This window comes from Lepisosteus oculatus, chromosome 4, assembly GCF_040954835.1.
Source record: "Lepisosteus oculatus isolate fLepOcu1 chromosome 4, fLepOcu1.hap2, whole genome shotgun sequence".
NCBI classification, from domain to species: Eukaryota; Metazoa; Chordata; class Actinopteri; order Semionotiformes; family Lepisosteidae; genus Lepisosteus; species Lepisosteus oculatus.
Window position 1 is genome coordinate 59,190,754 of NC_090699.1, and position 24,696 is coordinate 59,215,449.

The 24,696-nt window shown below is 37.6% G+C and overlaps 1 protein-coding gene across 10 annotated transcripts in view; it reads left to right on the forward strand.

Annotated features, from left to right (window-relative positions):
- The window catches only part of grip2b (glutamate receptor interacting protein 2b), a 290,064-nt gene that overhangs the window by 257,800 nt on the left and 7,568 nt on the right, over window positions 1-24,696 (forward strand). For 9 of the 10 annotated variants that reach the window (XM_015348131.2, XM_069189428.1, XM_015348133.2 and 6 more), the window contains 11 exons: window positions 477-629; window positions 2,060-2,246; window positions 6,802-6,947; window positions 9,755-9,835; window positions 13,720-13,783; window positions 15,482-15,627; window positions 16,903-17,047; window positions 19,923-20,062; window positions 21,135-21,314; window positions 21,721-21,877; window positions 24,283-24,400. In XM_015348131.2, coding sequence (XP_015203617.1) covers window positions 477-629; window positions 2,060-2,246; window positions 6,802-6,947; window positions 9,755-9,835; window positions 13,720-13,783; window positions 15,482-15,627; window positions 16,903-17,047; window positions 19,923-20,062; window positions 21,135-21,314; window positions 21,721-21,877; window positions 24,283-24,400 — 1,517 coding nt within the window. Of the gene's footprint in view, window positions 1-476; window positions 630-2,059; window positions 2,247-6,801; window positions 6,948-9,754; window positions 9,836-13,719; window positions 13,784-15,481; window positions 15,628-16,902; window positions 17,048-19,922; window positions 20,063-21,134; window positions 21,315-21,720; window positions 21,878-23,776; window positions 24,401-24,696 lie in introns of those variants that run through there. The other variant, XM_069189432.1, reaches the window with a different exon arrangement.

A 24,696-nucleotide genomic window follows, 5' to 3' on the forward strand; every position in this document is an offset into this window, starting at 1 on the left:
TATGTTTTGTTCATTGCATTAAGATTAGATTATTTAATTTGGTTTTTATATATTTTGCCAAGCTGCAACATTTCTAACTAAAGGAGGAAAAACAAAAACAAAGTGACAAACTTACTCACATTGAAATTGAACGATTATTTTAAAATGCACACACAGCCCCCCTAAAAAGTGTCATAGAGGAATTTTAATGTGATGAATTCCTTGATGAATAAAAGTTAACACTATAATGCAATACATTTTGTCCTAATGCAACACTTTACTTGCCCTTCTTTGTCCTTCAAAGTGCATACAGAGAGAAAATATTTAACATTATAATGTCTCAGTACAATACTTTTGAAATTTCTATATTTTCTTCCATAGGAATATTGAAATAGTTGTATATTTGGAAATAGATATGTATGTTAAAGGTAATATATATTTATAGTATGTACTTTTAAATTTGACCTGTTCCTGCTATGTGTGTTTGCTTTTATTAGCTCTGGTGTCTACCAATTTCTCCCCTGGCTCCACAAACACTTCGGGATTCCCCACCCAGAATGCCAGCACCCTGCCTCGTAACTCACATCCCATGAGTCCCCGGAATACGATGATGAAGAGGAGGCAAAGGAAGAAGGAGCACAAGAGCTCTTGTATGTAAAACTCCATTTATGTAACCAGAAAAGCATCTTCCTGACCACAACTGTAAATTATTCTACTAGAAATGAATGTCTTCCCCAGTAAGATACTCTATTAGGTGTGAATTTAATATCAATTGAGTTTCTGTAGGATGTTAATAAAACTCTTACAGAAACAATGATGTATATACTCTACTAACCCTAAATCTAAAATCAACCCTAACATGAATTTGTCCTCTACATGTTTACCACTGAAAATCTACAGCTGTTTTGGGTACCAAAATTCATCCCTCATCCCCACCATAGAATGTGGTCAGTGAATATTGTAGGGTCAAGGATGAAGTACTGTATCAAAGAACTCCTTCAGTCCTGCTTTTTTCCTGCAAAAATCTGTTAGGATTCCTGCCTGCCTCACTGCTGGATCCATACAGAGCCCTGGACAGGACACAAACAAGGGTGTATCATCACCCCAATTCTCCAATATTCAATATTTCCAAGCATCTTACTTTCTTTTATTTAATAAAAGACAAACTACTGGGCAGCAAATTGTGTAATCTGTATGATCTCCAGTCCAAAACTAAAACCACCCTTGCATCAGTTATAGAACTCCGTTTACAAAGATGATGAGTTTTCTTCTCCTAGTTCAGCAAGGGAAATCATGCCAGATCTGCAGCTGACACAAAGAAATGCAACATCATCTTCTGCAAGATTACGGTTCTTGACTGAACAAGACAGATGAAGAATATTTGAGAAGTTGCCTAGCACTTTGTGACCCAAAGGTGTCAGAATGAAGAAGCAAAGTGAGAGCATTGAAGAAGGCTCACCATAACCTGATCGCACAGTACACAATCAGATATCTCCCAAGATATCCTTGTTCAACCTGCAAGAGTCTGTTTGGATACTGCATTGGTGTTATCAGTCAGCTTCGACCATCCTTGACCACGAGGGATAGCCATAAGAATGAATAAATTAGTCTTAAAATGCTTTATTAACATTCCATCAAATCTCAATTGATGATAAATTGATTATTAGTAGAGTATTTAACCTTCATTTATGCAATTCAAATAGAATTTTCTTGTTTTCCTTTAGTTTTTACATCCAAGCTATAAATATCAGCCCCCAGGGGACATGGTTAAGCAATAAAATACAAATGTTTTAACTATTACGTTCTGTGCTTTGTGTTTGGTCAGTAGTATGATCTTTGTCAAGCCTACTAATATGTATTATATGGATTCATATGTATACTAATATGGATTTTATAATTTGAGGAAGACATTGTGCCTTGAAGCTGTTGTTACTGTTCTAACAGTATTGACTGTCTTAACACAGTATTACCTGCTCTTATTGTTTTGCGTGTGATGAACTCTGAGTAGCGCGTGTGGAGCATTGACTGATGTTGTGTGAACGGAGTGACCCAGGGAGCTGAAGCCTGTCTCCTGTCCCAGTATCTCTAGCCTCCAGCACCTTGGGGCCCGGTGGGCAGATTGTCCACACGGAGACCAGTGAGATCACACTAAGAGGTGACCCACTCAACGGTTTTGGCGTTCAGCTCCAGGGAGGCATCTTCGCCACCGAGACCCTGTCTGCCCCTCCCCTCATTCGCTTCATCGAACCGGACAGCCCTGCTGAGAGGTGAGCCTTGAACTATGTAAAAATTAAGCAGATCTTTACATGATCTTTCTTACCGTTTGTCTTGCCTTTGTCCCGTTCAGGCCATTAGCTCTCTTAGTTGAACTTAGTAGTTCAAGTTTGTACTGTAGCTGAGTCAGCAGGCATAGGCTGCAAAGGAAAAAGTAAAGGTCTCTTCTACGCTAAAAAGAGAAGGAAAGAAACACAACGTTTTGGCTGTGGAGCCTTCTTCGGGTGACACCTGAAGCAAGGAATTAACCTTTACTTGTTCCTCTTCCCTATAATGCAGTTTGTGTTAGTGAGAAGTTGCAGCTTGGGTTTCGAAGTTTAAAACTGTCAAGGAAAGTGTTTGCAGAGAAAACCGTTGTTGCTTTGAAAATATTTCAATTTTTAAAATATTTTAAATGTAAATAAAAATAAAAAATCCGTTCTCTTGTCTGCCTTATCTTCACTGATTATTCTGGCTGATTTTTATTTTTTACAACTTTGACTGCATTTTCACCAATTTATAAAGCTGGGTATTTTAATGGAACAATTCGGGTGGAGTACCTTGCTCAAGGTTACAACGGCAGCTTCTCTTCCAGTTAAAAGAGTGCAGAAGTTGGCTATACTGCTGCCCTGATTTTTCAGGCTTAATGATAATTGTGCTTCCTGTTTGGGTTACACTAACGATCCATTTCTATGCCTTTCTAACACAAGTGTTAGCCCTGTTTTCACTACAAGTATATTTTAACTTCAGCTTCCCCTTCAGTTTGCTTACCCGTTGTTTTACAGCAAAGTACATGATCTACTATACAGTATATCATTGACACAATCTTTGCAACCATACTTATACCTAGAATGCTGATGATGTAGGTTCATATGCAGGTACTGAGACCTAGGGGACTTCGTATGAATAGGCGTACACTACAGCACCATTCTAGGACCAAGAGATTTCTTTGGTTAACATCTTTTGAGCTCCGCTTTATAAATGAAGCTTTGTTACTCAGGGTTATCTGCCTGTGCTTCTGCGGACACAATGCTCTTTACAGTGAGGCTCAATAGAAAAAAGGTCATTTTGTTTTTTTCTCACTTTCACCAATATTTGCCATTAAATTACCAGGCAAAAAGAGCAAGTTGACCATAGACCCAGCTCAGTATTATTTTCAACTCGAGAATGTCTCTGATAGCTCTCTGTGAATGGGTATGCTTATATTTTAATACCACCTGAAAACATTTGCAAACAAAATTTGTCACATTTCATGATGGACTGTAATCCCATTCACCTATAGTCCTGATTTTTCCTGGATAGGTTCTGGGTACCCTGGTGCTTTCTGATATTAGATGGATGATACGTTTTATCTAGCATGAAACATAAGCGTACTTTTTCTTAAACAATCCAGCCAATGGTTGGAGTACAGTAAATTACAGCTTCACCTCATCAAAGCACAATTACACCTAAAGCTGCAATTTGCACATAAAGTGTTTTTTTACAGTATTATTAATCTTTTATTGAGGTGGAAATGAGGCATTTTATAACTGAAATACTAGATTGATGGTTCCAAGCTCAGAAACTAAATAGGCTATGGTATTTTCTGCAGCTTTTGAAAAGCATCAAAGTTCAGAAGAAAATTTTTGTCAGTTGAGTTAGATTAGTTTGTTACTCATATATCTGGGTCAGGGCTCAGTGGAATGTTATACTTGATCTTGTCTTATCAGTATAGTAAAATATTAAGAATTCTATTTGAATGTGTAGGTTTGATCAATTTAAATCTGGCCTGTATGGTTTTCACTGGACTTCAAGTAAAAGGGTAATATTTACAAATATTTACAGCACCTTTTCTGTTTGAGCTTTATTCCCAAGACTGTTTTTTTATGCTCCTTAGCTTTGTCTTCTAACTACCAAAGTAGGAATTGCTTCTGACAAGATTCCCTAAGGCGTTGTGTGAGAGAAAAACATTCAGCATAATGTTCTTGCTTTTTTGTTTCTATTTTTAATGATAATTTCTCCAACAGATAAATATTTTTTTTTCGAGTGTAGTTTATCTTCATAGAAATCAAACTGTTTGTGTTCCCTTACATTTGGGAGCGCTGCTTTTCAGTTTTTGTTCAGTACTTCTAATTAACACTGAAATTCCTTTTCTCCTCCCCCCCCCACTTATAAACCTAATTGGTGAATTTTGATGGGCCAGGATGTTGGGCTGTGATCAGTTATCTCGTGGTAGTCCATGAGGCACTGACTTCCAGTTGGCTCGTTTTCAGAAGGCATCCATCTAAATGACAGAATGGGTTTTTGTCCACACTGGTGAACTGTGACTGGTATTTCCCAGTGGCATTGCATAAGCCCTGTACTTAAATGCTGCTTTGATTGCGTAGAATAAGTTAACCACAGAAATGGGTATTTGTGAGATTTGAACTCCTATAGATTTTGCAGCATAGCATGAAGCTGAGCCCTCCTTCAAAGTGAAATGTCCGATCATTGATTAAGACTCAAAGGGTCAAGGGACCTTTGTTACGAACTGGAATTTATTTCTGGAGGTTGTTAAATTTTGGAAGTGTGTTTGTCCATTATTCTGTATAGGTTAATACTCTTGCTGGATGATGAGTCTGATCCAGGCTTCTCTGGCTGGCTGGTATGACTGCAGCCGGAATTGTGTTGGAAAGCTCTTTATTCTCTCTCGGCACCGGTGAATCCCCGTGCTGACATAGTTTATACTGAACATTTGACGGCTGGGATCCAAGATGACTTTGGAAGGACAGTGGAGGCTTGGAAGTGCTTGTTGCAAAGGGATTTTTCATAAGGGATTCTCATTGTAGCTGTTTAACTACATTGTAGGCTTTAGCACCAAGGGGGATGATGGACAGAGTTTGATTTGGATAGGACATGATTTTGTTATGTCTGTGAAAATACAAACAAGACTGTTCGCAGAAAGTAGAAAACAACATGGACAGAAAGGGGCAGTGTGGCAGAGTGCCTCACAGCAGTGGGTTCAATTACAGATCTGGAGTGCTACGGTGTGGAATTTTTATGTTCTTCCTGTGATTTTGTGGCTTTCCTCTGGGTGCTCTGGTTTCGTTCCACAGTCCAAAGACATATTGGTAGGTTATTTGGCTTCTGGAGAAATTGGTCCTGGTGCGGGTGTGTGTTTATCTTTGTCCATCTGCCCTGCAGTGGACTGGCGTCCCACCATGAGCGTATCCCTAGTCAGGCACTTGTTGCTTGCTGGGATAGGCTCTGGCTCACTCGCAACCCTGAATTGGACATGGCAGTTAAAAAAATGGATGGATGGATGAATAGAGACATGGTACTTTAGCTTGCTAACTATTAGTCATAAAAAAACAAGAGGGACCTTCGCCCTTCAAAGTTAGCAGTTATTTTAACCAACATGCTATTATGAACTTCTTTTGACAGCCAGGCACTTTAAAGGCATTAAGAAATATGAGTACAAACCATATTGCTTTCAGAGGCTGTGAAGTTCATCATTTAATTATAGTTGTGACAGTCAGCAGTGATGTCCATTTAGCATTTCCTGCAGTCTGTGTAGGACATGCAAAAGCTTTATTTCTGGTTATTGATTTAAACCCCTGTCCAAGAGATGATAATTAGCAATCAATCAGAAGGTGCCTAATGGGGTTCATAGCCTTCAGGCACCAAGTTTTAAACCATACATCAATCATTGTGCCACTTCAGCACTTTTAAAAAGATAGCCTCTTACCCTGCCTCATGTAATTGAACTTTGAATGTCAGATTTGCTTTTCACATTTAAAAAAAAAGAAACTGACCTTTTGCAATGTTGCTCCAAAACCCCAGAATGGATTTTCCGGCCTGTTTTTTTCTTTTTTGCTTGAGATTTTTTTCTGTGATAATGGTATTCTTGGCTCTGTGCTCAATAAGGCACTGATAAATTTTAAAGGAAAGCACCATTGAGAACATTAGTAGTTTACAGAAGTCCCTTCAAAGAATCATATCTTAGTTAAACAGCTTTCACAAATGGAGCTGGCTCTTTTCCAGCTGGCTTCTCAGCCCTTGAAATGTCACACATAAGACTCCCCTCATGTACTGTAATGAGTGCATTCCAGGCCTTGGCATCTGATTTTAACTCTATCCTCAACACTTGTTCTTAGTCATGTTACGTTATACCAAGCAACCTGCACAGAGAGGTCAAATCCATGTAAATCAATAACAGGCACAAAACAGAGCACAGATAGAAAGACAACAGTGCCTGTTTGGCTTTTTTGTCTCATGCTGGGCTTGACTCATGCAGTATATGCTTACTGTGTGCAGAAGGCGTTTAATTATGCTTTATGTTAGTATGCTCAGTGTGACACTAAGCATTCTTTGGGAACACTTCAAATTGTTTGTAAAGGCATTTTTTTACTGCTTCAGAGGCCAATCCCTCTAGTGGATGCACTGATGCAGTGTCAAGTATGTCCTGATTAATAAATGTGTGGCTCAGCTAGGCACATCAGGTGATAGCCTCATAATGAAAGCATACCAAGCAATGTTAAACATTTCTGCTTATTAAGAATCAAACCAAGCTGCTAGTGCCTAAGGGCTTTTTTGTGTTTCTGTTTACAGGTGTGGGTTGCTCCAGGTTGGAGACCGACTTTTGTCCATTAACAGCATTCCAACTGAAGATGGAACTCTTGAGGAGGCCAATCAGCTCTTACGAGATGCAGCACTATCCAATAAAGTTACTCTGGAAATAGAATTTGATGTTGCAGGTTTGGAAACTGTTATTTTAACGCAGGGGTGTCTAGCCCTGGTACCATAGAGCCCCCAGTCCAGGAGGTTATACGGGAGCCAATTGTTAAATTTCAAAAGAGTTGAAAACGCTGCAGTTGCATTTGACGTTTGTGAACCGTGTTATCTGTTAAATAATCTAGCATAAATCTTAAAAACCCAATACCCTTCAGTCCTCAGGGACCAGTGTTTTTCCAAAATTTAGAGTGCATGATTTGGGGTGACCTACTGTATAAGACTTACAGTACTGTGATGCAGTTGGAAATCCCTTTCTTAATGTGAACCCCTTATTACTGAATTATCTTTAAAATACAATTTACTCAGCATCATAGTGGTAACTAAGTTGACTGTTACAGCAAACAGAACTTCCCAAATAGCAAAATATCATAAGAGCTGACTGTGTAGGACAGAATACAACTTAAAAGCGTAATTCTAATGTGGACAAAAACATGATCTAAACAGTAGTTGGAAAATGTTAAATGTCTGAATCTTACCTCCCATGTGATCTCCTCATCTAGATTTGGGCTAAGGTCAGCTCTTCATAAATCACAGCCCTTCTTTCAGTTGCATCTCTGTTCTGCTATCCCAACCTCTGGAATCGTGAGGGTGATGAGGTTGCTGATGTCCCCACTGCTGACATCAGTTAAGAATTGCCTGGATGGATCCTTGGATCAATTAGCTACTAGCAATCAAACAGGATAAACGGGTCGAATGGCCTCCTCTCACTTCAAGTCAATCAAGTTCAAGTTAATTGTCATTATACTCATATACAGGTATATGGTATTACGAAATGCTGTTTAGCTAGCTCTCAGACAATAAGTAGTACAAAAAACAACAACAATACAATTGTATAATAAAAGAAAGACAGAGACAACAGGCAGTGTGCAAAACAACAACAGGTAACAGGTAATGTGCAAAAGCAACATCAGATGTGCAAAAACATGCATCAACAGAATGAAATAAAAGGATAGAAATTATGGGGAGTGAGCTTTTTGACATGTATGGTAGAGGTAGATTTCTTTGTGTGTTTGAGTTTTTGATAAGAAAGAAGGCACTGTGAGGTTCAGATCATAGGTGAGAGTGAGAGAGGCTGAGTCTGGTAGTCCGGGCCCGAATGCTCCTTATAACCTTTATGTTCTTAATTTTTTACAATAATCCATCAACTGGTTTGTCTTTTTCTTTACAGAGCATATTTGACCCATTGCAGATGGTAGATATGAAACTGGTCCTTAGTCCTTTGTAGAAACTGTTTAGGGGCGTATTTTATTTTTGGGGGGAAAGGCCAGATGACTGAATGACCAGATGACTGTTTTTTTTTTTCCTGTTTCTTCATCATCCAAGATTACTAACAAAGCTCTGTTCTTTGCTTTCCCTGGGGACATTTGTCAAACGATAGTTCAGATCTTAGTCTCGGTAGTAGGGATGGATTTGTTTGGCTGAACTTACTGCTTCTTATAAAATGTTGCTGCTGTGTTGAGAGCCTCTGCATTCCCACTCCTGGTGTCAATGGATCGTGTTTTATCTTGATGTCATTTGTGGGAAGATTTTTGCTGTTCGAATCCATGATGCCAGGAGATGGGGCTTGTCAGCTGACATGATGGCTCAGTTCTTCTGTTGTAGCAGTTTGATTCTCGCCTAGGTTTCCTCTGGGGGGAAACCTAGAGGGGCCACTGCAGATAGCGGAAGTGTTGTCTTAATACTGTTTTGTTGGTGCTTTTTTCTACTTTTGAACATTTCAAACTATTAACTATTTCACAAAATGATTGCAGCTGTTCTAAAACTAGATGAATCAGCTGAGTAACACAAGTACAGTACAAGTGCAGTTTTGTAAATCAGGAAATTAAGCCTAAATGAGTTTGTTTCAATATATACCTCAGGTAACAATTTCACGATAGTCTTTCAGACGCTGAGCAAGATTTTATTTCATGTATTTAACTGAGAAGGTGAGATAAAATGTATTCTTACTGTTTCATTTTGGATTTTTCTTTGGGGTGGTTTCTATTTCAGTTGTTGAGGTTCTAGAAACCTGCTACTGTAGTTTGAAATTAAGTGTTGCATAAGACCCTGAATGAACTACTGTATGTACATGTACAATAGGTTTGATGCTGGTTCAGCACCTAGTTCTAGTTTTTACATGACCATTTAAAGTAATTCATACACAAATGCAAGGAATGTTTCTCTTTTCAAATTTGAAATTTCTTTTAAGGTCTGAAAGATTTTCAGATTTTTTTTCAAAAGATGATTTTTTGTGGTGCGCCTGTTTAGTAGTTTGCACACCCACAGAAGACAATTGTCTGAGAAGACAATTACATGGAACAAAGTCGTGGAGATACAACAAATAATACAAATAAGATGATGATAATATTCTTGTATCATATGGACGTTAAGAACATACTGTATGAAAGGTAAAAAAATAGGTCTAGTTTTAGTTTCTAGTAGCAAAATAATAGGAAGTTTTCAACCCACCATTTCTTGAAAGGAACTAGAGTACCAGCTTTGACAACAATGTTGTGCTGCTTTTGCCAGACTCCCTTTTTTAAGACTGGTCTCCTGTTTTAATGTTTTCATGTTTTAAATGCACTTGTAGTGTATACTTCACTGTTGAAGTACAGTCTACTTTTCAGAACAGTACTGAAGACTAAAGTTCCTCTAAATAGGTTGATTGGCCATTTTTTACAATTTTTATCTCAACTGTCAGAACTCAAGTACGTGAAAGGGTTCAATACAATACAGTATATACACAAAACTGTCTAAAACTACAACAATGCACTCTGTTTTTTCTTTCCAGAATCTGTTGTCCCCAGTAGTGGTACATTCCATGTTAAATTGCCCAAGAAAAGAGGGGTAGAGCTGGGAATTACAATCAGTGGTGAGTAGCAGCTTCAGCAGCCTTTTTTAAAGTTCTTTCCATAGTGCCTCTGAGCCCTTTAGGATCGAGAGCCTAGTAAATTAATCTCCTTCTGAATCGATGCCCAGGCAGCGCTCTGTGAACCATGTCTTCAGGAAGCCTATGTGGAGATTGTCATGCAGGGATTAAGTGCTTCATTAGGAATGATTAAAAAAATATTAACATTTATCATGGCCTCTTTATCTACACTCCTTAACTGAAAGAAAAGGATAGAATAGAATTCTTCAAGCAGTATCCCTGGCTTTCATGGGAGTAACTGGCAAGGTCTCATTTGGATCAACTGTGAAATAAACAGTTCCCTTTCCGAGTCAGAGTTGTTGTCTGAAAAACACATAATATATCAAGTCTACTCCACTTTGTGTCTTGCACTATTTTTATTCTTGGTTTATTGTTTATATCTGCTCTATTTTACAGGCTAAGAAATAAGGAAGTGAAAAGGGGGCAAATGTGGACAAATATTACATTGCTGTAATATTTGGAGTAGTAGGTGAATTATCATCAGTACCCAGGGCTGCATTCCACCAAGTGTTGCTACTGTTATTAACATCCTTTGCATCTTGACCAGGTGCGATTGTAAACAACTAAACGTTCATGAAAATGAATAAGTGAAGTGGCAGAAAAATATGCTCTGCTTGTCATGATGGGATACAACCTTTTTTTTTTAAATATCACCCAATGAATATCAGACAGCTTAAAATTTGTATAGTCTGTATAGACTTTTCCAGTTTGTGCATTCAACTAAGTAACGTGTTACATTGGTCTCTGTATGTGGTGAAAGTCAGATTGTTTCAACTGAATGCCACAGTTTACTGCTTTCAAAAGTGACACTACAGATATCAGATTTCCTGTCTCTAACACATTGACACACATGAGCCTGCAGTCTAGGCCTTCTGTTTTCCCTTTAAATTTCCCTGTAGAAATTTTGAAGGAGAAGAAAAGCATTCTCTGCTTGTGATTTTGCAGCACAGCTGAGGAAATGTAAACCCAGAGGCATTAATTTTTCTTCTCCATTCGTTTTGCGTAAAGTATGTTAACAGTACAGTATTTTAAGCCGTGTTAGGGGAAGGAGAAAAAAATAAGTCACTTCAGATTTTTTGGGTTGTCAAAAAAGGAGACAAAGTTATAACTCTCTACTTATCAGATTATTATATATTATATATTATACGTTATATGATGCCTTTTACCAAACCTGGCTTTCCACAGCTTTTTGGAATAATTCTTGGAAGTTGCATGTAGTTTGTAGCTGGATGTTAAATGCAAACACCGTGACAGAACAAACTATTAACTCTTAAAAGTCTTCTTCTTTGTGCTGGAATGGGAAAAGGGAAAAGTCCCTCGGGCAAGTCTCTTTTGAGATGCCCTGCTGTGACCCAGAAACCCGCAAAAATGGGTATGTTCCTAAGAACAGTTGTTTAGTGATTGTTGAGCCTCTCGCAGTCCAGTTGGACAATTCAGTCATTTAGGAAGTCATAATCGAAACAAGAGACTCAATTTTGCCCTGCTTTTGAGATTTCAAAGTTCAAAATCTTTAAAGAATTACTCTCTTAATTTAAGTAGCCAGTCAAATTAAGAGAGTAGGAGTCAACACTGTGAATGAGTGTTTAAACTATTTTTACTTAGTAGTTCAAGTAAGTAGCTGCATCAGCATGCGTAGGCTGCAAAGGAACAAGTTAAAGGTTTATTCCATGCTGAAAAGAGAAGAAAAGAAACGTTTCAGCTGTGGAGACACCTGAAGAAGACTCCACAGCCGAAACGTTGTTTCCTTTATTCTCTTTTCAGCATGGAATAAACCTTTAACTTGTTCCTTCTTTTTACTTATATTTTTTTCTGCAATGATCTTAGATGGAGTGCCATGGCATTCCAAGATGAAAAATATTTTAGTCCTGCTTTCTCCCTCTCTGTTGCAGTCCCCCAAAGGACAGTAAATCTTTGTCTACTTGTTTAGCTTTCCATCCTTCTGTACTTTCTTGAGTCATTGGTTCCACTCCCAGCAATCCGTTTATGAGGAGGACCAACAGTATGAACAATATTCAACTCCCACAGCTACCTTACAGGCCTGACGCTGAGCTGTGTCCTTGCTGGAGTGCAGTATGAATTGTTGCCTTTGCATCCAGAACTGCAGCTTTGTGTATCTGCTTGCTCAGCAGCACGGTCAATGGAAGTGAGCACCATAGTCCCATGCTCTGCTTTGTCCTGAGTGTTAAAATCGTTAATTTATCTCATCCATTGAAAGACAGACCACCCTTGTTGTAGCAGCATAATCCATTTTCTTCTTTGCTCAGAAACAAACACTACTTGGCATTATCAATAAATTACCCTGGGTATATCCTGTGATACAAAATAAGGTTTGTGTAAAGAGGTTGTTCTCTTAAACTGAGACAAATATATGACAAATATAGCTCGCTGCCAATGTTTATCACTGCTTGTTATAAAAGTCATCAATATAAGGTTATCCTGTACTTAGGAAGGTGGTGGACCTTTTTAATATTTGCCATGCTCCCTGATAAAGCAGGTTCTCGTAATTGTTCAGGAATTGTTGATTAATTAAACCAATTATAGACATCAAAACCCTACTAGATCTTTTATTTTCCTGCCAAATATACACAGTTAATAGACTGCGGCAATTTGTATATCAAATATGATTTCTTAAGATTTCCACATTATCCTCACAGAGAAAAGGAAAGTCTTTATCTTCAGTGCCCTTTTCTTCTGTTGAGTTAATTATTTCTCAATGTCTAGCTTCAGTACCACAGTGGAAAATCATGCTGATGCTCTGTTTAATGTGGGATTTAAGAATCTCATTTGAAAGGATTGGTTATACATCCGAAAGACAGAAGGCCTACTGGGAGACATGTGAAAACTTCAGTCTCCAAAGAAAGGAAGGCCAAAACAGAGGTGCCTCGTTTTTGTGAAGGAAAAGGTTTCCCAGGATTTGCAAGCAATGAAAGAAAAACTGTAACAAGTTCCATTCTTTGATGTACAATCTCATCTTAGAAAACTGTTAATGCATGTTAAACTAAAACTGCATTTCAGTTTTGTTACTTAGATACCACAGTTTAACTGGAAGCATCCTAATGATAGAACACAGTGGAGTGTGTATCATATTTGTTTGTTTTTTTAAACAAATCTATTTTTAAATCTGAATGTTGAATGTTATACTAGTATAGTCTGTCACATTCCAAACTCTTCACTTCTCAAAATCGCATTATACGGTACCTGCTTGTTTTCTCCATTGTTTGAGGGTTTTCAATCTGAGAAATGAGGGTAGTGTCACATCTGCTGAGAACAAGGACTGGAGAACCTTGATCACACAAGAAAACACAAGGACAGACTGTTAGCCTTGCAAGTGTGTCTGACCTATAGCGATGTGGTAGCCTCTGGCACTGGGTTTCCATGTCTTAGTGATGTTGACTGCTTGTTCTTTGAGAAAGATAACAGAAAACTCCATCCTTTATGGAATAATCTCCTTTCATTCTCGATTTAATCGTTAGTTTTTGCAGGTTAACATTAATGCAAAACAAAAAGTGATCTTCAATTATTTTATAAAAGCAAGTGAAACATGCACAGCTCCTTTCATACATGTACTGTAAATATCTTCTCACACAGCTAATTACAGTTTACCTCCACTTACCCGAAATGGTATGTCTCTGATATTTACCCCTGATTCCAGTATATTCCATGAAAGGATAACAATTTCTGCTTTCCTTGGTGATCTGCCAATGTGTTGGCAAAGTCCTAGAAGTCTCCCCTTCGGTGTGATTTTAATGCACTCAAAGACTGGAAGTGCAACGTTCGCTAAACCTGTCATTTTAAATCCAGTTTTTTTTTCTCTCCTTTCCCAACAGCAAGCAAAAAGCCAGGGGAGCCCCTGATCATCTCTGATATTAAAAAAGGAAGCATGGCGCATAGGTATGGGACTTTGGTGTTTATGACAGAATGCCAGGGGGCATGGTAAACCTTTGACAGGGAAGAACATTTATCTAACGGGCTTCTTTAGCGAATGGCCTGAGGGGACTGAAATGCCTGTAGCAATAAGAATCTCCTGTACGTTCAGCTTGTGGAATGAGAACATCCTTTCTTGGAGGTAAAACGTTTCGAGCCTGTGACAGCCATTCTCAGATTGTGGTTATGTGCAGTGTTTTTTTTTCTGATGAGGGGTTTTTGTTTGCTGTGTAGTAATAAGAGTATACAAACTTTGTTAGCTGTCTGAAATCTTATCAGTTATCAACCCATTGAACTTGTATCTTTGATCAGTAATGTTCCCAAATTTCATGTTCAACGTGCTTTCAGTACTATTTCAGTTAATAAAGAGGTGAAATCGACATTTGTAACGGGTGAAACTTCTGTAGTCTAAAGAATTCTGGATCATTTTGAAATAGCTGTGCAAACTAGTGGATTCCATAGAATTGTTTCCGAAATTCCAATGGAATTTTATGGCCTTTTACTAAAGAAAAGATACATAATTGTGATTAAAACCAGTGTTATTTAATATTATCAATGTTTTTCTCATCAGCAATAAATGTAATTGGTGGTATACAACTAAATATTCCATTCAAAATATACAGTAACTCAAAATGCAAAGGAGTGCAGGTATACTTTTGATAATTGGCACTACAATATAATACATATAATATGGTCTATTATATATTCTGGTACTACAATATATTTGTAGAAGTCTATTCTCATGATTAAAAGTAGAAAAGATATCATTATAGTCACTTGGGTAAAAGCTGAAATGTTTTTAAAGGCAATGAAGTATTGCATTGCTAATACATTTTCTACAAAAATAGTGAAAAAGTACCTGCCATACCATGTTTGCAACGAACATTTTAGACTACTTGAAATCACTGAATTATAGCAGTTTATCATAAATACAGTTCAGAACTAAAAAAAAACATTGTGTTCTGAAACGTTTGTAGACCTATTGCCTCAAAGCAGCCAAAAAGATCATTTCAAAACTCTGCCAGCTGAGGGAGATCTTTCCCTTTGTGAAATAATTTCAACGAGAAGCAGCGGCAGTCCTCATAGTATAGTCATGTATGCTTTTATTTATTACAACTGCCAAACATCAAAAGATTATAAATTAACCTCGTCGATTCTAATCGTCTGTTTTACAAAAAGAGAGCTATTAAATATGACCAGTTTCTCAATTTAATAAAGGTTGAAAAGGCAATTCCATCTTTAAGATCTCCAATTATTAACCAAATGTCTGTTAGCATTTGGAAATCTGAAGTTAAAACAAAACCCAGACCCCCAGGCAAAAACCGATTGAAATGAAATATTGAATGATCTCTCGCCTGTGCACGATGCTTTGCATTTTACCCTTATTTGAACATCAAGGTTTATGGGATTTCTTTGTTAAATTTGGTTATTCTCATTTCAGACAGGACTATAAATTGATGCTTTTCAGCCTCAGATGTAAAAATTAGTACTGTAGATGCTAAAAGTGTAAAAATGCTTCCTTCATTGCTAGAAAAACCACAGCACTGTGTGTCTTGATATCTTGTTATGTATGATTGTGACAACTATCCTGACAATAACCATGACTAAATAGTGGAGGGTTTTATGAACATCATTCCCTGAAAGTCTTCTGCCCCCTTCCCACAGAACAGGCACCTTAGAGCCAGGAGACAAACTGCTGGCCATTGACAACATCCGCCTGGAGAACTGCTCCATGGAAGATGCAGTTCAGATCCTGCAGCAATGTGAGGACCTGGTCAAGCTAAAGATCCGCAAAGATGAGGACAACTCCGGTGAGAAGCAGTGCACATTATCCAAGATCTCTTGGACTTGTGGGGAGCAATGTGTGCATAGAGACAGTTGACTTATCTTCCCCATAGTGTTCACTTTGTGAATACCCTGCTGTTAGAACAGATGTTCCTTTAAACGCTTTGAATTACTTAAAACAGTGATAAAATTGTAGCATTATTTATGAGCACAATCTCAACATCTCATGGTAAACAGTGAACACCATGCATTTATATGACAAAAAAATAATTACTGCTTCTTTGCTTTTGCTGTGTTTGAATTGTCATACCTACAACAGTGGGCTTGCAATTGGAGAGGATCTCCAAATTCAATGTTAGTTTTTCCAGGGCTATCAGTTAGTGATGGTGAAATATGTTGAAATGAAAGTATGAAAGTGTTTATTGACACAGTTTAAAAGGGATCAGTCATCACCGGTTTTAAATATGCATTCAACCAAGTTTGCATGGTCATATATGTCTTGTAAGTTTTAGAATCAAGATTTGTTTTTGAGTTGAGTAGCAAGTTTCCTAGATTTTAATTGCTTTTTTGTTGTTGTTGTTGTTGATGCTCCCCTGGAAGGAATGCTATCTGAAATCATCACACTGGTAGAGCTATCTAGTGATGCAGCTTTGTGACCATCTGATAGCTTCACCTTTTATTTTGATTTTGATTTTTTAAGTCTTCTGCTAATGCATGTGTGAGATAAGCTTTTAGATGTTCTGAACACTGATGTGACACTCTTTGAAGCTACACCATCCAATCCTCTTTCCTCAGCACTCTACTTTGCAAAAAAAAAAAAATCAAATAAAATCCTAAAATCTGTGTCGGCAGATTTGGTATAAAGTGCTTCTCTTCAATCAGACTAGGAGATGACTGAACAGTAGGCCTCTGCAATCTTGCTTTTTATTACACTTTTTTTTTTACATTTTGAAGTTGTCATGCCTGACCTGGAATGTTTTAAAAAGAAAGGATCTGCTTAGTATGGACCGCCTGACTTCCTTCACTGGTGACCTACTTTAACTGGATTTTACCTTAAGCTGTGATGGTTTTAAAGCTGGTGAATTAAGCACCTTTCTTAACTTTGCCCTTTTTGTGTTCTTCAAACTGTTTAACAAGTTGCAGACAGTACAATATTTGTACTTGTATGCTACAGTAAGTACATTACATGCAATGTGTCATTTTCAGAATTGTGGCAATTAAAATAATGATTTTCTTCAATTCAATGGTGCTGTAATGCACTAAATATCAGACCCTCCTCTGTTTGCTTTACCCTGTATTAGATGAACAGGAGATGACTGGCTCAATAATCTACACTGTGGAGCTGAAGAGATATGGGGGCCCTCTGGGAATCACCATCTCTGGGACTGAAGAGCCCTTTGACCCCATTGTCATTTCTGGCTTAACCAGGAGAGGGCTGGCTGAAAGGTGAGATACTGTATTAGGAAAGCTACAAGAACAGTAGACTTCTTTGTGCAGTCAGCTCCCTCTAGTGTCTCCAGCCACTGCAACACAAAAGCTTTAGACTGCAGAAAATGGTCTTGTTTCTTGATAATTGAATCTCTTCTTTTGTAGTCCATTTAAAATCAATCTTCAGCATGTTGTGATATCCAACACTATGGGACTGGGACTATGGGAGTTATTTTCTATATGCCCGTCGGCAGTAACACGTTTTATTAGTATTTTTCTAAACTTGCAAAAAGCAAAGAAACAAATTAGTTAATCCATGGCACAAAGAGTGGGAAACACTATGAACGTGTTTTTTTTTCTGATGTCATCTTTCCTGGTCCTATTGATAAGCACACTCTTCATAGACACATGTCTTTTATGTCAGTTGTTTTAGCTCACTGGAGAATCTCTCTGACTTTGAAGCATTATTTATTAACATTATTAACTCGCAGTTGCTACAGTACATTCAGTATAACATAAAATCCATCTACAGTATGTGCGTCTTAATTAAAATTATGAGTGGACAGTACTAGGTTAACTATCCTAGAAGTTCCAAATGTCCATTTACTTTAATTATATGTATAGTGAAGTGTGTAAGGGTAAGCATGGTAACTGTTAGGATGGTTGCTCTTTTCGAATTAGATTTAAAAATGTTTTTTATAAATGAATATAACTCTCTTTACCAGAATCTCCAGGAAGAACATCACTAATGAGAAAAGACTGAGCTCTCAAAGGAGCACGGTGTTTCTAAAGTAATCTTTATTCTTGCAGTTAAACTTTTAAATAGGTTATAATTTGAACAAGGTGGAAGATACAGACAAGTATGATTGAGTTGTATAAAAAAAAATTTAAGAGCTGAGCTTCATCTTTCTCCAGAGCTTTTGCTATAAACTCTATAAAACTGTATACTGTGTTAATAGTGAAATGATCTATTTGTCACTCTGAGATTGTTTTTTTTACAGGACAAAAACTGGTGTTTTCTTTGTATTATTCATATTTGTACATACATTACTTTATGCACAACATTAAGAAGATGAAGGCGTTAATATTCTACTGCACATAGCTTTGAGAAGCCTGCCACCTAGTGAACAGTTCAGAAAGCTATTTTACTTTTTTCTTTAGTTTATTAGCAAATACAGTAGATTTGGAGGTAGTAATGTATACAGTACATTATATCAACTTAACTTTTACATACACATACCATCATTCTCACACTGAGGAATCTTCTTTGTGATAGTCTACTGTGTGCATTTTTTATCTGATTTCCAAGACAAGAAGAAAAACAAGAACTGTACCCAGTACCCAATTTCCCTGTTTTCAAATTGTTCAGTTTTTGTTGTGTAGCTGTAAAAGAACTTTAATAATTTTGCACTTTCTGGTAAGCTATGTGTTCCTGCAAAAGCATATCTTCTTTCCTCTAGTCATTTTGTCAAGAAACTTTGAAGTTAAAACAGTCTGTTTCTGAGTAAAATTCTATTTTAATGAACAAAGAAAGGCATTCTGTTTCATCAAAAAAAATGTCAGTATATTATTATTTTTTTCTTCTGAAGCAAAGACTTTACCTGGTGAAAGTAAAAATGCTTCAGGTCTCTGACTGACTATTCCTTTAAAAACCCCTCTTAGAGACCAACACTTGCTCTTTATTCTGAAGGCTGTTGCTTAAAATCCGAGCTGTTCCAATAGCAGAGCTGCCTGAAAAGATCATTTGTATTTTATTTTCTCGGGAGTGTGTTACGATGAACCTGACTGAAGTTTTTAACACTTCAAATTGGTGAACAGATGGTCAAGTCTGGCGATCATGATTAACCAGCAATGTACTGAAAGAAATAACAGATGAATACAGTAATTTACCTGGAGAGAGAAGAAAGGAATTCACACATTTCCATTGAAACTCTTTCAGTTAAAATTGTAATTTTCACTTCATTGTTTAATCAAAATATCTTGACAGATAACCAGCGTAATCTTTTCTCAGGTCAATCATTTTCAGCAACTTTTTGTTATCCCAGTTTTGGCAATTCTTTCATGCATTTCTATTCACTAGCACACTATGGGAAACTCCAGAAAGACAGCTGGGAGAAGAGAGTGAGTGAAAAGAGGGGGTGTCTCAAATTTACTGTATAAAAATGTTCCTTCAGTGTTTGGGTTACCTGTAAGTCGGAGTAAAAACAGGAATCCCTTGTTGAGCAAGGCCCACTGTTCACACTCAAGCCAAGAAGCCAATGACTTTAAATTGCACTTTTAAGAGGATGTGAGGTTAAATTCTCTTTCTTGGGTTCCAGTAGGAGGTTTAGGAGTGAGTTGAATAAGGTGAATCCAAATTCAAAGAGCATAAATGGTGAAGAAATTGGCAACCTTCTATTAAATTAAATGTAAGTGAAAACAAATGTTTAAAATAAAACAAGACATTCACTGCTTTAATTCAAAAGCATCAAAAACATTTTGATGAAGAGGGCAGGTATAACTTTTTTTTTTCCATCACCTTAAGTGTGTCTCACTTTGAAAGGAAGACCTGATGGAATGCATCATGAAATCAAAAATGTTTAAACAAATTGTGGGCAGTCTTAGCATTGTGATGCGTACAGTATATACTGTACACGAGAGACATTAAAACAGTGTCCTGTCCTGTTCTTTTCTTATTGTGGAAAAAAAAAGCAGAAACATCACCTCTGGAGAGGAGACAACTTTATCACAGCACTAGATGCCCTGACAGGGTTTCTGATGCATGACCTTGAGACACTTAAAATATTTAAAACTCTCCGCATACCCCCAACACTGTTATCTCAATTCAGACCTTGTTATTGTTCAGGAAGCATGCAGGAATTTCACTTACTCGTACCTCTGTTTTTGTTTAAAGGACTGGAGCAATCCACATAGGAGACAGGATTTTGGCCATCAATAATGTTAGCCTGAAAGGGAAACCGCTGAGCGAGGCAATTCATCTGCTCCAGATGGCAGGAGAGACGGTCACCCTCAAGATCAAGAAGCAAGTAGATAGTAAGTGTGCAAAGCACCACAGTTCTGAGGGAGCTCTAGAAGACTGCCGTAGGGCTTCTGAAGGCAATTGCTGTGTAGGGATCATTCATTAAGTTTTTTGCTTTTTGTTGACAATTGTTGCTGTTCTGAAATATTAGTTTTATTTCACACGTCTAAAATCTGGTTTTGCAAAGACACAGTGTCTTCTGTTTTTTTTTATTCCAACTGCGCTCTGCATGACTTAATTGGGCCAATTATTGCTAAACATATCAAATCTGCAAATCTACTATAGTTTGTATCTCTTGACTCATTGACTGTATTAAACCTCCGAATGCACAAGCAGAGCTGCTATTTTAACAGGAGCAGAATATGCAGGCGAATGGTCTACAGTTACATTGTTGTTCTGTAGTTCCAAGGTTTTCCAGATGAGTCCTTTTAATTCTGTTTCAAAGCTAAAATGTGTTCCTTAAAATTGATGCTACCACATGCCTTTGAAAATCAATTTTTTGTAACCGTGGCCAAGGGCAAAATAAATTATAGTTCTGTTGGATTGTGGTAATGGGTTTATTTCGTTGACAGTATTTATTGGTGGTGTGGTATTTGGCATTTATGTTATCCAGCACCAGGTAGTGGCCACAGTGGATAATGCAGTGGACACAAAAGCAGTTCCTGGATCAGTTCTTGTCCTTGGGCCATCTGGCTTTTCCTTAACATAAATAGAACAAATTCATTATCCCCTGGAATTTATACACTAAATAATGTCTTCAAAAACATTACCACCCAGATAGAGGCTTAATGAAAATCAAGACCAGCTGACTATAATAACTGAATTTTAATCAGCATCTGGGTAGAGAGAAACTCCTTAATCTTTTTTATTGCTGGTTTTCATGCTTGGAGCCCTGCCCTGTCTACCTATTGTGTAGGACAGCAGGATGAGACAGAATACAAAGGACATTTTTATAGAAAGAGAAAAGAAAGAGAATTTGAATTGGTTCTTTTGTATGCTTTAACTGCAAAGAATAAGCAGTTCTCTTTATTCTGGTCAGCGGGTCTTGAACATGATTTTAAAGCAGCACTGTTGATCATGTCACAGAGCCAGGCACCAAGAAGAAATCTGGGGTCATAAATGATCTGAGTGACCCTGAAGATGAGATGACAGACTCCCAGAAGACCAGCAAGCTGTCCGAGATCTATTCCACCACCATTCCTAGTGTAGACAGCGCACTGGAATCCTGGGATGGTTCGGGCATCGATGCTGGCTATGGCAGTCAAGGTGCAGGCTTTCCATTCTTAATTTTACTGAGTGGCTCTGTTGCTGATGGCACGGTTTCTGTAAAAGAAAATATATGCCCAGGGTAGGAGTAATCTTTCATATTTTTCATGTCACCTATAAACATTATTTTATAAAGCCTTAGAAAAGTGTTTTACCAGTTTAACATGGAATTTCTTCAGTTAAGTTAGGATTGAATGTCCTATCTCATCCTGAAAGGCTGGATCTTGCCTTAGCTACCTGATTGAATACGGTCTGTTGTAGTGGTCAAATTCAGTATGTCAGCACTTGAGTCTGTGTACAGGGTCTGGATTGTGGGTGTAGTGATTCTCCAAGAGATGAAAAGAGAAACAAAGCAGGTGTGCCTTGCTAAATCCAAAGATGTGCTTTATTCCTCCTTCTGGTCTAGGAACATATATCCATCAGGCAGCAGCTGGAATTGCACTACACCCCCATGAGTGGAGGAACACCAAGCACCGGAACAGCACCCCTCCCACTAATCGCCGGAAGAACTACCCCTTCGCTGATGGGGGCTTCAGTGAGGATGACTGGGACAAGACTACGGGGTAAGAATGTTACCGTGGAAATTCAGGTACAAACTCTCATTGACTCGGGTATTTCGGAGGTGTCCAAAGAAAGACCCGTTTGGTATGGTGGCCTTGTGGGTCCTTTAGTTTTTCTCTCTATAGTAAGCTCAGAAAAATTAGTACACTTAAAAGAATGGTTTTAGGTATTCAGTTGTTATCATTTGTGATTTGAAAATGAGCAGCCGTGTAGCAAGGAACAAATGAAAATGACAAGAGACGCCTACCATGCAGATGATTAGATTTGATGTGATTCATTAGCTACAAATTAGCTTTTAATCTATAGTGTAATTTAAATTTATTTTTTTCTTATTTTACATGAGATGCATTAACAATATAACTTAAGCTATTTATCTATGTATATGTAAAGTCTATAGAAGTCATCATAAAAATGCACGATCTGTTGATCCTTTCCAAAAGCAGGATTTTGGTGCTTAATAGTGTATCCTTAATAAACTCTGTAATTCTTTGATTTGCCTTTAACTCACCAGAATAATGCTGGTGCCATAATATCTTTGTTTCAAACTGTAGCCCTCAAGAATGTATTCTAACCAAAATATGTCAAGAATCTTTTCAACAAATTGCTTACAAACCGCTCCGAAGCCCACCACTTTTAAATTGGCTCCTCCTTTATGCATTTGGATAATACAGCCTGAAATCACTTCCATAAGCTGGGCGTTTTGCAAGGAGAATGAACAGCAAAACAAAGTAGGAAAGTAATAAAGTATCAAAATACAGTAAATTAAGCACTTAGCCACAATGCAAGTAGCTCCCATATAATCATGTATTAATCGTATAGAACAAGAGATTTTCACAGATATTGCAAATGCTTGTGGTTGTTTGAAGTCATGGGTGAATTGTTGTGCTTCCTTTTAAAATGATATTAATAAATGAAGAGTGAAATTCACATGAGACTCGAAACATTATGTAACCACTCTTTTTGGTGGTAAATAGTATGTGAAACAAATATAGATTGGGGGAAGAAACTGTGGCCACTCAACAATTTTAATTCTTGGAACTAAAGCTTGGAATGAACCTTTTGCGCCTACCAAGGGAGATATTCACTCTTACATTGATTATAATTTATTTTGTATCTGTCTTGTATTGTAGTTTTCACTGATGGTGCATTGTTATGTCATTTTTGTTGTCTGTAAATCGAATTAGCATTTTGCTTTTTAGTGTGTCAAAGACATATTAATACTCATTGCTCCATCAACATGTACTGTAAGTGATGTCAGTTTGGGCCAGTCAGACTAATATGTGAAAAAAAAATCAGTCTCCTGGTTTGCTTAAATAGACCCATTTTGCTTCTGCTCTGTGGGCATTTTAAAGCAGTTTTGGATGTTTTCAATTGATTTTACTAAAGCCCGATATATAAAATGCAGATACACTACATAATCAAAACAGAATGGAAGCTAAATAAGAACCAATATGATTATTTACTTATCTACTGTATTTCTTTACTGGAGTTAAAGATCTTTAACAGAAGATCTGATTGTCCTTTTGCCTTTTTGATTGCAAATTGATCAAACAGTTTTTGTTTACTGTGAGTTTATGAAAGTGGCAAATAGTTTAGATTTTTAATTTCAGATTTAAAAATGAATTTGCTAATTTTGGAAAGTACAGCAACTGTGTCTAACAGAATTAGTTGGTCTTAGTTTCATAATGCAATATAATCAGATCACAATGGTTGCAATTACCTGCAGTACAGTATGTACTGTAGTTAACTAGCTAATAAATTAGAAATCAATCATTGATGACATGTTTTTTATTGTTTTACATAAGAAATTCATAATCAGAGGGAAACCTCTTTTGTAATGTTCCATTCTCTCATATTGTCTTGTTATCTTGTGTGTATATATTTTTTTCTTCTCTTCTCAGGTGTTCTGTCTCTCAGATCTGAAACTCTTTGTCCCATCTGCCTTTGTACTAACAGCCTGAGAGGCTACTGTTTTTTAGCCATAAACACATCCTTCTGTCGCTTCTCTGTTTCACCAAGTTTTCCTAAAAAAAAGGCCTCCTTCAATCGTCCCAAGGACTCTTAAGTTCTTTTCGTTTGTTGTTTTTGGGGTTTTTTTCCTGACCTTCACTTCACTGCACCAAATGCCTAGCTGGGGAGGCCTGTTGTTACTCAATTTTTGAAGTAACTGCATGAAGGTTTTCGTGGTTCTTAAGGATGCTGGTCTTTTGGCTGCAAAAAAAGCTCTCCCTCATAAGCTAGAACTGACTGTGTGAAGAAACCCCCCCCTTTCACCGCAGCACGCACACACATCCCGGCAAGTTGCGCAGCCTCCGCCGTAGCAATGGGCGGCTCTCTGTCTCTTGAGTCTTTTGCCAGTCCCTCTCAAGTGGATTGCTCACATTTTTTGGTTCCTGCATTGAAACAGATATGTCAGCCACCAGCACCATGATGGACTCAATCTGGACCATGAGGACAGTTTTTGGTGCCAGGCTTTGGAGGACTTAGAAACTTGTGGGCAGTCAGAGCTCCTAAGGGAGATTGAGGTAAATTCTCTCTTTCCCTGGTTGTCCTTCCAGAAAACTGGTTTGCATATTTGCGTAACTGCTGCTGTTGAATGACGAGATACCGGAGATACATAAACAGGCCCACTCTGTTTACGTTCTGGTTCATACTTGGCTTTTTTTTTTTAGAAAATTGAACTTTCAAAATTATAAATATATTTTGATTGGCATAAATATAAATCATAAATGCTTTAAAAGCACTGTCATTTGCAGATTCCTTTCATAGTAAAATGAGCATTCCTGACAGAGAAAATACAACTGTGGCAAACCCAGGAGCA